This window comes from Manis javanica, chromosome 5 (assembly GCF_040802235.1).
Source record: "Manis javanica isolate MJ-LG chromosome 5, MJ_LKY, whole genome shotgun sequence".
Taxonomy (NCBI): domain Eukaryota; kingdom Metazoa; phylum Chordata; class Mammalia; order Pholidota; family Manidae; genus Manis; species Manis javanica.
In genome coordinates this window covers 168,342,399-168,355,784 of record NC_133160.1, presented here as the reverse complement: position 1 = coordinate 168,355,784, position 13,386 = coordinate 168,342,399, and the positions used below count along the sequence as shown (strand labels likewise).

At 51.3% G+C, this 13,386-nt stretch overlaps 1 protein-coding gene across 3 annotated transcripts in view; it reads right to left on the bottom strand.

The window, feature by feature from the left end:
* Positions 1-13,386, bottom strand: part of STK32B (serine/threonine kinase 32B) — a 315,037-nt gene that overhangs the window by 191,499 nt on the left and 110,152 nt on the right. For all 3 annotated transcript variants that reach the window (XM_036991086.2, XM_073237856.1, XM_036991081.2), the window contains exon 3: positions 8,802-8,953. In XM_036991086.2, the coding sequence (XP_036846981.2) occupies positions 8,802-8,953 (152 nt within the window). The remainder of the gene's footprint in view (positions 1-8,801; positions 8,954-13,386) is intronic.

Below are 13,386 nucleotides of genomic sequence, written 5' to 3'. Positions count from 1 at the left end.
TCACAAAGTCCCTCTGGATCAAAGGTATGGGGGTGGAAACACCATTAGTTCAGTCAGCATGGAAATTAGGGAAGTTCTGTTGTGTCAAGAGGACTAACGGGTTTGCTTTGGCTCTGGTTTCCAGGTCAGAGGTGGGTCCACATGAGCGGAAAACCCTGTGGGGCGGCCTCATACAGCTCTCTGCAGAAAATCTGTGGGGGACAGGGGGACATTTATTCCGTTGATTCATCCATTCAGCAGGTACTTACTGAATATCTATTTGATGCCAAGACAGGTTTCTGAGGGCTGGGGACAGAGCAGTGAAATTGCAGACAGGAGTCCCGCCCTCATGAAGCCAGCTTCCCTTCTTCCCTCTAGAGAGTGTGTGTGTACAAAGGAAACACAGAAAACAAGATAAATGGAAGTGACATGTATGGTGTGTTGAGGTCAAAGTGCATAGCTTCTAAAGCAAGAAAGAGCGTCAGTGGTTAGGGACTGCCAAGGGGGGGAGAGGAACAATTTTAAATCGAGTGGTTAGAGAAAGAGTTTGAATAGGAGGTGGCCCTTGATAAAGCTGTGAAGGACGTGAAGGGGCAGGTGTCTACGGGAAATCATCCCAGGCAGAGGGAGAATCAAGAGCAAAAACCTGGGGTGGGGCCACGGCCAGCTCGGATGTCCCAAGAGCATCACGGAGGCTGCCGTGTGAGTTTCAAAACTTAAGGAAAAAGGGTGCTGCTGTTTCCAATTTAATTAAGCCACTACAGTGGGCAAGTACTTCCCATTGAAATGTATGACATTTGAACGCAATTTTTATGTCTTTTTGGGATGTGAGCATAACATAAAATGGCTCCGTCACTGAACATCCATCAGCTTTATCTGCAGTCCTTACAGGTAAAACTGCATTCACTGCCTCCCGCTAGCGATTCCATGCCCAGAAACTGTTCTCCGAATTTGCAAGTTATTACTAATATTGCAGCTTTGCTCAAGGAAGTATAATAATGTACATCTCGCTGACAAATTATCATTTCCCCAGTGTGTCCCATTTGATTTAGCCCTCACAAAGCATGGAAGGAAGTGGGGGTCATTCCCATTGGACAGCTGAGGGTTTCCAAGAAATCCATCCCAGGAAGGGAGGGCGCTCCCCACTTCCCATTTATGCCCCGTATGCAGTCACTACCCTCCCTCTTTGCATTCCTCTCACGCCTCCCTGCTGGTGGAGCTCCTCCCTCCCTCACCTCCGTACTGGTGGGGATAACCCAGGGGCCCCCGCTCTCAGAAGCTGGGTAGAGAGAACAGACGCTTTGGACGCTTTGGGGTGCAGCGGCCGGCTCCTGAGCATCACTAGACTTCCAGACGCTTTGCACGCTGGCTGACATCATGATGTTAGCTTGAAATAACCATGTCATGGTCTCTTCTTGGGGTGCTATATAGAACCATCAACTGGATGGTTTATAATCAGCAGAAATTATCGCTCACAGTTCTGGGTGTTAGAAGTCCAAGATCAAGGTGTGGACAGATTTGGTGCCTGGTGAGCGTCAGCTTTCTGACCCACAGGTGGTGTCGCCCTGCTGTGTCCTCAGAAGGAGTGAGGGGTCCCCCTGAGGCCTCTTTTATATGGCCACTAATCCCACCCATAAGGGCTCCACCCTCGTGACCCAATTACCTCCCAAAGACCCCACCTTCTGATACCATCTCACTGTGGGGAGGGCTTCGGCGTGTGACTTCTGGGAAGATGGACTGATTCAGTGCACAGCCAGCCACGATGGGAGTATTTACACCATGGAAATGAGCCAGCTCTACCACCACGGTTTGCTTTGTTTCCTTCTGGATAACTGGTTGTTCAGGATTTACTGCCACACTTTTGCTTCTAATCCCAATGCTGTCTCTTATCAGCTATGTGATCTTGTACAAATTTCCTAACCCACCAGTTCTCAGATTCTCCAACTGTAAGCTGGGATAATAACTTCCACCTTGCAAGGTGGTTCTGAGGATCAATCAAGATCTAATAGGAAAAGATCCATGCAGGGCATATGATTCATAAAGGGCAGTTGTTACCAACAGTATATGGGGCATTGCAGACATATGGTATGAATTTAATAATTCCCCATGGACCAAGGACAGTCCTGATTATAGAAAAATGCACGGGAAAGCATGAGGAGCAATCAGAGAAATGGGCACAGGGAGTGTCATGTTGTGGCAGAAAGTGGGGAAAGCAGAGCACCCCATGACCTCCAGCAGTCCAAGGCAAGTCCCTGCTCTTCCATGTGACCTTGGGCAAACCCCACGCCCTCCCTGATTACCGCTGGATTTCCCCCTCACCCTCCGGAATCATCTGATTCGCGGGCCAGTCCCGGGGCCCAGCGCCACCTGCCCTGAGCCCAGGCTCGCACAGCACCGCCTCCGGCTCTTCACACGGCCCTTCCATAGGTCAGTGCCGACCCTCTGGATGCCCTGGTACTTCTTGTAATGACACTCACGACCCCACCCCTACCCCCATAACAAACCTATGCCATTTAAAAACAAAATGAGGAAAGTCCAGCAACTTAAAAGCCCAAGAGGGACTTGAAGGCAAATCCTGGAACAGTAAAGGATGAATAAAGCACCCTGGACAAGACCTCCTGTCCCCTTTTATTAAGGGAGTTGTCGTAGGCAAGGAGACTGAAGAGGTGCTACTAACTGAAGCTGGGAAAAAACCCCTGAGCATTTTCCATCCCTGTGTGTCAGGGCTGGACCAGGATATCACCTGATCCCGAGAACATCGAGGATGTTTATCATCTCTCCATTTTTGTTACCGCAGGACCCTAAAGGACAGAGACCACTCAAGACGTAAGGAATAGGATTAACTGTTGGTTTAATGCCTATCCATTTGTCTGTAAGCTCCATCAAGACAGCGAGGACTGTCAGCTTTGCTCTGTCACCAATGTGAGCACGGTGTTGGGCACATCAAAGGTCGTTGACTGAATTAATTTCCTGAACGTCAGATACTGGCACTACGGAGGTGAATGAGCTATGGTCCCATTCCCCAAGGGGCTCGCTGCTGGTGGAGGACACAGCAAGCGCACCCGAGCTGCCTTGCACCATAGCAGTTCTGGAAGAAAGCACTGCCACTGGAGACATGGGTGGATGTAAGGCCAAGCCTGTAAACTACAAGAGGGCAGGAACCATGCGGATCCTCTTCATCTCTGTGCCCTTGGAAATTAGAACTGAGTGTCTGGTACCCACTAAGGGCCCCATAAATACCCGCTTAATGAAGGAATGCTGCGGGAGAATGAGTAGAGGCTCTCATTGTGGAAAGCGGAGATGCGTGCTGGGCAGAAGGAGCAGCACGTGTGAAGGAAGGCCTGGAGAGATGAAACTAACAAGATGAATTGTTACAGGGGCCACCGATCCATTCGTGTGGCTGGAACAAAAGTGGACCACGATGGTGGCAGGGGTGGGTGTTGGCAGGAGAGACACATAATGTTGGCGGCTAGGTTCCTGGGGGACATGTATTCTGAGGGCTTTCGGGAGCCGCTGCAGTGTCCTACACAGAGGGGTACAGATCGGCACTTGGACCGGACTTGCCCTGTGCTGTGCACTAAATGTGCCCCAACCCTAGAATTCAGACGTGGAGACCTTAGTTTCCGGTGTGACGGTATTCAGACGCAGGGCCTTGGGGAGGTAAACAGGTCATCAGGATGGAGACCTCATGCTGGGAATAATGTCCTTATAAGAGACAAGAGAGCTCCCTGTCTCCCGGCCACATGGGGATACAGCAAGGAGCCTGTCAAGGAGGAGGGCCCACCCCAAACCCACCTGCCGGTGCCCTGTCACACTTCCCGCCGCCAGGACTGTGAGCAATAAATTTCTGTTGCATGTGCCACCCAGGCTATGGTAATTTGAAAGGGGGCCCAAGCTAAGACGCCCTGTGTAGGCAAACTGCTGATGAGTAACTGTGGCTGAACACTGAAACGCTGATTGGGAGGCGGGGCAATAGTCAAGGCCAAAGATGATTGTTTTTATGGAAATGAGGCTGCTCAGCAACTGGTGGTTATTTATAAGGGCTTGTAATCCTTCATCAGAGGGTCCCTGGGGAGCTCCCCGTTTGTCTCTCCTCCTTCCAACCTCTTTTCCTGCCTCCCTGCTTCAGCCTCAGCAGCCTCACCTTTAAATACCTTACCTAGTTTCCCTTTAACCAAAGGTCTCAGCCCTTTTAAAAAGCAGCTACTAACGTAAGTGGCTCTTTCTTGGCTCAGAAGGGCACGCAGAGATCTGTGTCTTAACGCTGGGAAAGTTCTAGGCACTGCCATGAGAACTGTTTAAACTGATTGCAGGTATCTGTTCTCAATCCTATCCTGCCAGGTATTCATCCCCACAGTCAGTTCAGCAGTAAATTGGGCACTGGGGGGCACCTGCTCAATTTGAAACAAACCATTTAAACAGCCAGCCTAGTAAATATATCCAATCTGGTGAGTAGAAATGGATTTTGAAAATACAGTATGAATATGTGAATAAACTACCTACCCTGCCTACCCACCCACTTAATCAGGATGAAAGTCTAGTACCTCAAAACTTAAGACACCTCTTCCAAGGGCCAGCATGTCCCCATGTCCACTGCTAGAAGAGAAGGACAGAGCAGTAGGTCATCCAGCCGGCCCCTGAAGGGTGAGGGCTAATAACAGCGGCAGCAATGGAGGCTCCGGCCCGGTGGCTGCGCATGCCCAGGACCTCGCGGGCACCTGTGAGCCTTATACCCCCGTGGTCTTTGCAGCAGCCTGATGGCGCATCGACCCTTTTATTTCTATTTACAAGTAAGGAAGCTGAGACACAGAGAGGGCAAGCCATTTGCTCTCAGAGCCTCTGTCTTAGTCTGCCCAGGCTGTCCTAACAAGGTAGCATAGGTCGGGCAGCTGAGAAAGAGAAGCTCCTTCTCTCACAATTCCGGAACCCAGCAGTCTGAGACCAAGGTGCCTGCACGGCTGGGTTCGGGGAGGGCGCTCCTCCTGATGCGTGGGCCTTCTTGCTGTGGCCTCACAGGGCACAGACCCGCTTCATCTTCTTAGGAGGCCAGAGTCCTTTTGCATCAGGGCCCCACACTAACGGCCTCCTAACCTGGATAACCACCTGAAGACCCGAACTGCAGATACAGTCACTCTGGGGGTTACGGCTTCAGGATATGAGTTCGGGGGGGCAGATCCACTGCACAACAGCCTCACAGCCTGCAAGAGGCAGAGCTGTCAATAGAACCCGGGAGACGGGACCTCAGAGCCAGAGCATGGGCCCTTCCTTGCACCCCACCCCTCCCTTCCTGGCCCACCCCGAGGCCTCCAGGGCTCCCGCCTGCACCCCCCTCACCCTCTGGGCTGTGACTTTCCATTTCCTTTTTCTTTTGCCTGATTATTGTGGTAAACCCAAGAACACAAGACCTCTTTGCTTAAGAACAGGTGGAAAATATTGCCCTTGACGCCTCGGAGCATCACAGGCTTGGGAGTACACATCAGTCATTCTTTAGAGGCAAGATTGCCATGGAAACTAATCAATGCCCAGCCCTCGCCTTGCCGGTCATAGAGCACGTCAGCAAAAAGAAGAATGAGAAGGGCACGGTGAGGGTTTCCAAAGCTACAGTAACTCACCCTCCGCGTCATGTGACAACAAGCTGATGAGTGATTGATGTGAAGCAGCGCAGGGCCTATGAACCCAGAGCAAGGCCTCACCGTGCTCCTGCCAGCAGCGGGGAGAAGGCAGCCAGACGGACGCCGGCCCAGGCGCTCCGCGCAGGGAGGAAGGGGTGCAGCGGCTGAGCCGGGGAGGCCAGGGCCTTCGCACAGCAGCTGCAGTGGAGGGGCAGCGAGCGTGGGCCATGTAGTCACACAGCCTGGGTTCAGGTCCCATTCCCTGCACTTGCTGGGGTGTGACTCAGTTACCCCATCTGTAAAATGGCAACAATATTATTAGGATGACTGGAAACTAAAGAGACCATTAGGATGATTAAAGAAGCCAGAGAAGACACTTATCGAGGACCCACTATGTGTTAATGTCACTTCCCTATTAAGAACTGAAAACCTCGGCGCACCGTGGGGTGGTCTCAATGTAACTGAAATTCAATTGATTCAGGTGAGCTCACGAGCTGCTTTGAGCCCCGCTCTTCCTCCTGAGAAAGGGAGTCCACACCCTCAGGGTAAGGGCTGTGGTGGACGAACAAGGACACAGGGCGTGGGTAGCGAGTACCCATGACGTGGTGGGCACAGCCCCTGCTGTTTCCCAGAAACAGCTCCCAGCCTCCCTCTGCAGACCTCCTTCTCTCCCTCTTTTTCTGTTCCTAGACTCGGGGTGGGGACCAACCTCTTGTCCCCTTCCCCACTGCTTTCAGGAACAGGCACATGACCCGAGCTGAGTCAATCACCCCCATCCCTGACCTTCGGCCTCGGCTGGGGCTCTTCAGCTAGTAGGAGAAATTGGAGCGACCAGTGGCCAGTGAGGTGTGGCTCTGAAAATAAAGCTAACACAGGGGAAAGGAGGAGAGAGACGGAAAGAGATCGAAGTCAGCAGGAATGCTTGACTTTGTAGTTATAAAACCCAAGAAATTCCCTTTTTCAGGGGAGCAAATTTAAGTTCCTGCCTCCTATAACTAAGTCAATTTTGAGCCATGCAGTATGTGAAGTACTGAGTACTGACCAATGAACTGAGAACTCGTGCTCTTCAGAGAGCGCGTGATGGGGCGTCACCATTACCCGGCTATCATCACACTCACACACGATCTCTTGGAGGGAGCAATATTTTCATTACAGAAAATATACCTTCACGTCTTTTCCTCTCCATTTATTCTCCAAACAGTCCTAATGGTAAACAGGACATTATTCTCACCATTAACAGGTGGAGAAACTGGGGCCACAGTGTGACAGGTGGCTTCAACATCAGGCAGTCCTTTTTTGCTTACGATGGAAATACAATGCCATCAGCACCCAACCTCTGCAGAGTTTTCTTATCTGCCCAGTGTTTTCCTGTTACCAAAGGGGGTCGCACTCATGCGCTGATGTCTTGGAGATCATGAAGAGAGCATTGAAAAATGGTGCTGAAGAAGGGGCCTTCCAACACCATCCCCCACCTTCAGCCCACATCACACACTCCGACACACATCCGACCCCATTGCCCCTCTTAGAAATCTAACTCGAAAATGTTTAAGCTCTGAGGTATATGTCTTGGCATTATTTACAGTGGCGAAATAATTGGAAGCAGCCCTAAATAACCCATATGACAGGAGAAAGGTTAGATGTCTTACTGAACTTCTCCTTGGTGGAATGTTATGTCGCCATTAAAAATGATTTACAAAGAGTTTGCAATAACAGGACACAATGCTCCTACCAGACTATTAATTTGAAGAAGCAGAATACAAAATTATTATGCATGTTTTTTATATCAATGTCATATTTGTATAAGAGAACTACAAAAATAATTACACACTGAAGTGCAACCTAGGGGTGGTCGGATTCTGGATAATTGATGCCTTCTTATGTATTTTATTTTCTGTATTTTGCTCTTCTGATTAGGAATTTACTCTTAAAAATTTTGCTTGTGCAGTAATCAAAACACAAAGGGTTTTTTTCTCCCCGTAAACAATTGAAGCATTTGGCTCACTGCCTAGAGACATGAGGAACTTGAACTTACTGCTCAGATGCTAGTTTGTAACATATAGTTTGGTTTCCCCCATGGAAATGGGCAAGCAAGTCTGTGACATCTGCCAGGCCTGCCTTGATTTTGTCAAACAGGACAATTGGTGTCCGTCCTCGCTTTTTCACCCAATGCTCAGGGTGCTTCTGAGTGTGAAGGGCAATTGAAATAGCTGTGGTTCTGTATTAGGAATACAGGCTAGACTAGACTTTCCCATCAGGGGTCGCCTGTGATGCTCTCAAGATCAACGCTCAGTCAACCGAGCTGCAGAGTGAAACAGAATTTGTTTCCTAGAATAGCCTGTTCTCTCCCTTTCAACGAAATCCAGCTCAGGGAACATTTAGCAAGTGCCCACACCATGTATGAGGCTGCGTTAGACTCCCAGAAACCAAGAACCAAGAAATAGCCTCTATCCTCAAGGAGCAAGTGATTTCTTTGCAGGGACAGATAAGTAAACCGATGGATTTGGGTTCAAGGCAGAAAAGGTGGTGTTGGGTGGGTCAAGCGCAGAGCAAGGTGGACCCAGCGTGGGCGCTGACCCCGCCTGTGGGTTGGTGGTTTACTGGCTCAGGTGCCTCCTCACCTGGGTGGAAGAGATGTACAGGATTTGGCTGGTGGACGCTGGCAGAAGCAGGGAGGTGGAAGTTTGAGGAAGGGAGATGTCTCTGCAAAGGCCCAGAAGCCGGGATTCACCTGCAGGTGGCATTTCTACAATGCAGATTTAATAGCCAGGGATGCAAAGGAGAGAAGATTCCAGAATGTGGACTATGGCCAAGCACTGGGGGCCGGATTCAGAACTTGGAATTTAGCATCTCCCCTCCGGGCAGCCACCCTGAGTCCCTGCCATCAACACTCAGGGTGTGACTTTCTAAAATGTTAACCCCCCTCTGAGAAGACTGGCATTCTCCCATAACATTCCACATTTTCTCGGATCTACCAAAACCTTCTCTTCTGAGTCTATTTCCAACTCTGACTCATCAGGTAAGAGACCAGAATTAAAATTAAAATTAAGCATATGCTTGTGGATTTCATCAGAAAATGTTCTCTACAAAACATTCAAGAGACTATTAGAACCCAGAAAATTTCATTCCTTTCTCTCTTTACGAGGCTGAAGATTCCTTCCAGCAAAGCCCTATTTGCATTTGACTCACAGGGCACCGGGAGGAGCCACTCACCACAGATTGACCAGAAAAGGGTGCTCCAGCCCCTGCATGATCTGGAGCTCTCGGAAGACGTTGCGGACCTCGTCCCTCTCGATGCACTTCTGCTTGCTCATGTACTTCATCGCGTACATTTTCTTCGTGTCCCGCTTCTGCACGATGCATACCTGGGCAACAGCCAATGGGGAGAGCATTCAGGCCAGCATCGCCAATAAGTCAGCCCCTCACTGCATTTCTACTCTTTGCTTTAAGTGTCTTTTCTGAAAACTTATTAGCGGCGTGGGTCCTGCCCCACCACGACCTCTCGGCATCTGTAGAATGGAGGGGTGGGTACCATTCACCAGTGTGTCAAATACTAATGCCAAGTGTTGACCATGTTAAGTGCTGGAAAAGGGGCTGCAGATACAGGAAAGGGAAGGAGCCCTGCCCTTGAGGAGCTCACAGCCCAGGAGGAAAATGGAAACGCACCAAGTCTGCAGGCCTGAGGTCCACGGTGCCCACGCCCACCCGTATCCCCCGGCCCTCCCACTTCAGCATACACCTTCGCTCTCCTGGCCCCCTGGCACACACATGTCCAGGCCCCACTGGCCTTGCTTCCTCATTGGCCAAACGAGGCTGGTAGCAATAACTGAGTCAACATGACCAGGAGGCAGAAGGGCTGAAAGAAGAAAGAGGCCCAAGACAAATCTAACACCCTGGGTGGAGGCAAAGGTCTGCCAGGAAGCCACGGAGATGCAGAAAGAGCTAGGGCTCTGGGCCATTCTAACCAAGGGCTCATAGTCCAGCTTGCTGTGTGATCATGAGCAAGGCACCCACCGTCTCTGAGCTTCAGTCTACTCATCAGTAAAATGGGGGCAATATGTTCTTCTGGCAGGGGCTGTTTTGAGGATGTGGAAGGGAATGCCCATGGGGGTGTGGTTTGGTGTGGGCCCCTGGCAGGTGCTGAACAGAGGTGAGGCCCTTGACTCCTCCCTGGGCCACCCGTGCAGAGGCAGCTCCCAGGTGGAGGCCCCCGGGAGACGGCAGCTATGCTGATGATTTCTCACCCTCCCATCACAGCCCCCTGAGGATTCATCTGAAGGAAGGGCAGGAGCTGTGGACGAGGCCTGCCCCCCAGGACACAGGGTCACAGATATCCCTGCCCCCAGGTAGGGAGCCAAGCAGCCTGGGCACCAGGGTAGCATTTCCTGCTGGCTCGCTGCGGTGGTGGGGCTGAACCCTTCACGGTACAGAACCGAGGAAGCGGGGACACTTAGGAGCATCCCCTAGGCTTTCTGTCAGGAATGGTGATGGAGGTACAGGGAAGGGAATGAGCAAAGTCAGAGGAGAGTGAGGTTGTGGCTGACCAGCTGTTGTCAGAGAGATGGCCGGGTCCTGACCCCCATGGCTTGGGGGTGTGACCTTATTTGGATAAAGGGTCTTTGCGGATTTACTAAGGATCTCAAGATGAGGTCGTCCTGAATCAGGGTGGGCTCCAAACCCAACCAGTGTCTTTGTAACAAGAGAAAAGAAGGGAGAAGACACGTACAGAGGAGAGGGTGACGTGACTGTGCCCACAGGGGCAGAGCTGGGAGAGACGATGCGTCTACATGCCTAGCAACGCCCAGGACTGCCGCACCCCTTGAGCTGCAGAGAGGCCTGCCACGGACTCTGCCCTCACGCCCTCAGAACTGAGCAGGCACAAACTTCTGTTCTTGTGAGCCATCACTTGGGGTACTCTTTACAGCAGCTACAGGAAACTTAAGAGCCTGTGAAGATCTTGTGGCTCATGGGCCTGGCCAAGTAGCGCTGTGCTCCCTACTCCCCTGCACTGGGCATCAGGACTGACCCTCCCAGCCTGCAGCCAGGTCTCCATGGGAGCAAGGAGGCCATGCGGGCTCCCAGCAGATCTGGGCTGGTGAGGTGGTGGCCTGAGCCTGGATTCAACCCTGAGCCCCGGCAAATGAGGGGGAGCTGCGCACATTCAGCTCCCAGAGCCCAGCCAGCTCAGTGCGGGCTTCCCAGCATCCGCATTCCAGCCACTCCCGTGGCCTGTGTCCTCTCCATATGGGCCCCTGGGACCAGAGCCATGCCTGGTATTTAGAGTTTAATGCTTGAAATTTCCAAGACAGGAAAACTTCATTGTAACAGCTTCCTGCCCAGCGGGTTCCACCTCTGCTCTGGTTTCTGCAGATGTCTCCTGGCCTAGTGGGGGCTTCTGAGAAAGGTGAGTGGAGGCCTGGAGGGGCTTTCTTTTGCCTTCAAGAAATGTCCCATGTCTGTATCTTGGTATTCAAAGCCCTTCATGCCTATGTCACCTCTGACATGTGTGTGCATACACACATACCTCAGAGAGCACACACAGCACTCACACATCCCACACAAACATACATATATACACATACACACATTACACATGCAGCACATGCATATCACATACATATGCATGCATAGCACACATATACACAGAACACTGCCATACAGACATGGCACACACATGTATACCACATACAGCAGGCACACACCACACACATACATACATGCACTTTCACATACACAGCACACAAACATACTCACACACATACGCCCTTCATGACAACTACCTCAAACCCTTAGACTTTCTTTAAAGAACCCCTCCACCGCCACCTCCTCCCCTTCCTGCCTCCTCCCCGCCTCACTTCCCTCTCCGGCCTTCCCACCCACTAAATGACTCTGCCCGTTCACCACTTTCCTTAGGAAGCCTCCCTTTACCCTTGGAGGCTGTATTCAGCACCCTTCCCGGTGGGCTCCACAGCCCCTATTACCACCTCGCTGCTTCATTTCCTGGATTATAAGTCCTTGTTTACTGTCTGACGGGCATAACCCAGGCACCGTGAAGGCAGGGGCTGTGCTGCCTGGTTCCCAAGCAAACCCCAAGCTCTCAGGGGCTCATACAGGTGAACTTGTCTCCTTAGCCCTTGACTCCCAGCATGAGCAGATTCTGTTCGCTGTGCTTTGAATGCCCTTCCTGCAGGCCTTCCCTGCCTCACTCCTCCTAACCTCCAGGTCTGAGCTGGAGTCCATGGAGGGCCTGGAGTTCCATCTGTGACCAGGACTGTCATGTCCTGCGCGGCCGCAGGCAGGTCAGTGGTCCTCAGTGCCTGGTGTTCACAGGGAAGGAGGGGCTTCTGCTCTTCCCAGCTCAAAATCCCATGACAAGCACGTGACTGAGGAACTCCGCTGAAAAGCCAGTATGTCAGCCTTGGGAGTTTGTGGCTGGAGTTCTAGCAGGACAATGAGCGCTCCAGCAACAGGCGACTCTGCCCGGGGGGCTGGGCCCTTCAGCTTCAACAGAGAAGCAGGGGCCCCAAGCCATCCCAGAGCTCCTCGGCAGGGCAGCTGGGAGCCCTTCCTGCCTGAGGTCACAGTTAACCAGGCGGTGCTGAGCAATCTGGCCAAAGCCACCCAAGCTGCTGAACTGCCAAGCACCCAATTAACACTCCTCATTAGTCTAACTCAATTAGGAACTGATGCTCTCATTATCAGTTACAATTTATTGGGGCAAATAAATAAATGCTAGCATGGATTTCAGGTGATTTGTGGTAAAAGGCAGGTGTCAAGCAAACAGTAGAAATTCTGGGGGGATCCCAAGTCAGCAGAGAAGGGGCTAAGGTGTGTTAAGAACCTACACAGGGCTGGTAACCAGTGTTTCCGTCCAGAAGCGCCATCAGAGTGCTCAGGGCATCGGTCCGCAGCGCACCCAGAGGTCTGCAAGGGCCCCGGGATTCTGCATTTTTCAGAGCTGTCTGGCAGAGTCTAATGTGCACCTTGCTGGACCCTTTAAGGAAAGTCCTTGTGTGGCTGCATCTCTTGGTGGCCAAGACTCCAACCCCAGTTTCACAGCTCAGGCAAGACAGGCTCTGGGGGCCAGACAACGCCAGAATCAGAGAGGCCAGAGACGAGCTGGGAACCCAGGACGTTCAGTGCCAAGCCTGGCGCTACCCACCACGGGCCTGCCGGGCCTGCCTGCTCTTCCCTAACTGCTGACTTTCTCTGAGTGCACTTAGCAAATGCTGTTGCATGAATAAACAGCTGGTGTGATATTCAAGAGCTCTGTTATACTTGCAGGGGCAAGACACTGGGAAATAATCAGTTAGGGGGAAAAATCAGAATTAAATATGGTCACTACAGAGAGTGATCATTCTGGGTACCACTGTCCTTATCTGACAGGAAGACCCTCTTTGGCAGAAATGATTGTTAACTGCCCAATACACATCCTCCCCTTTTTCCTCTATAATAGGGCCATTTTCTTCAAGAAGACAATCTGATCCATTAAATACTCACTTGTAGTCAGAAGTAGCCAGTTCTGGCCAATGAGATTTTAGTCTGCTGGAGGCTTCCAGAAGTCTTGCTTTTTGGATGGAAGGGAATAACTACAGAAGGTCCTACCTTTCTCCCCTTCACCACTTTTCTCTTCCCTCCTACCTTGAACACATATGTAATGTCTGGGGCTGCAGCAGCTCCTTGTGACCATGAGGACAACGGCATCTCAGAGATGCTGAACCTATTACAATGGAATTATCTACCTTCAGATTTTGTGTTATGTGAGAAAAAACATCTCCTCTTTATTCAAGCCACGATT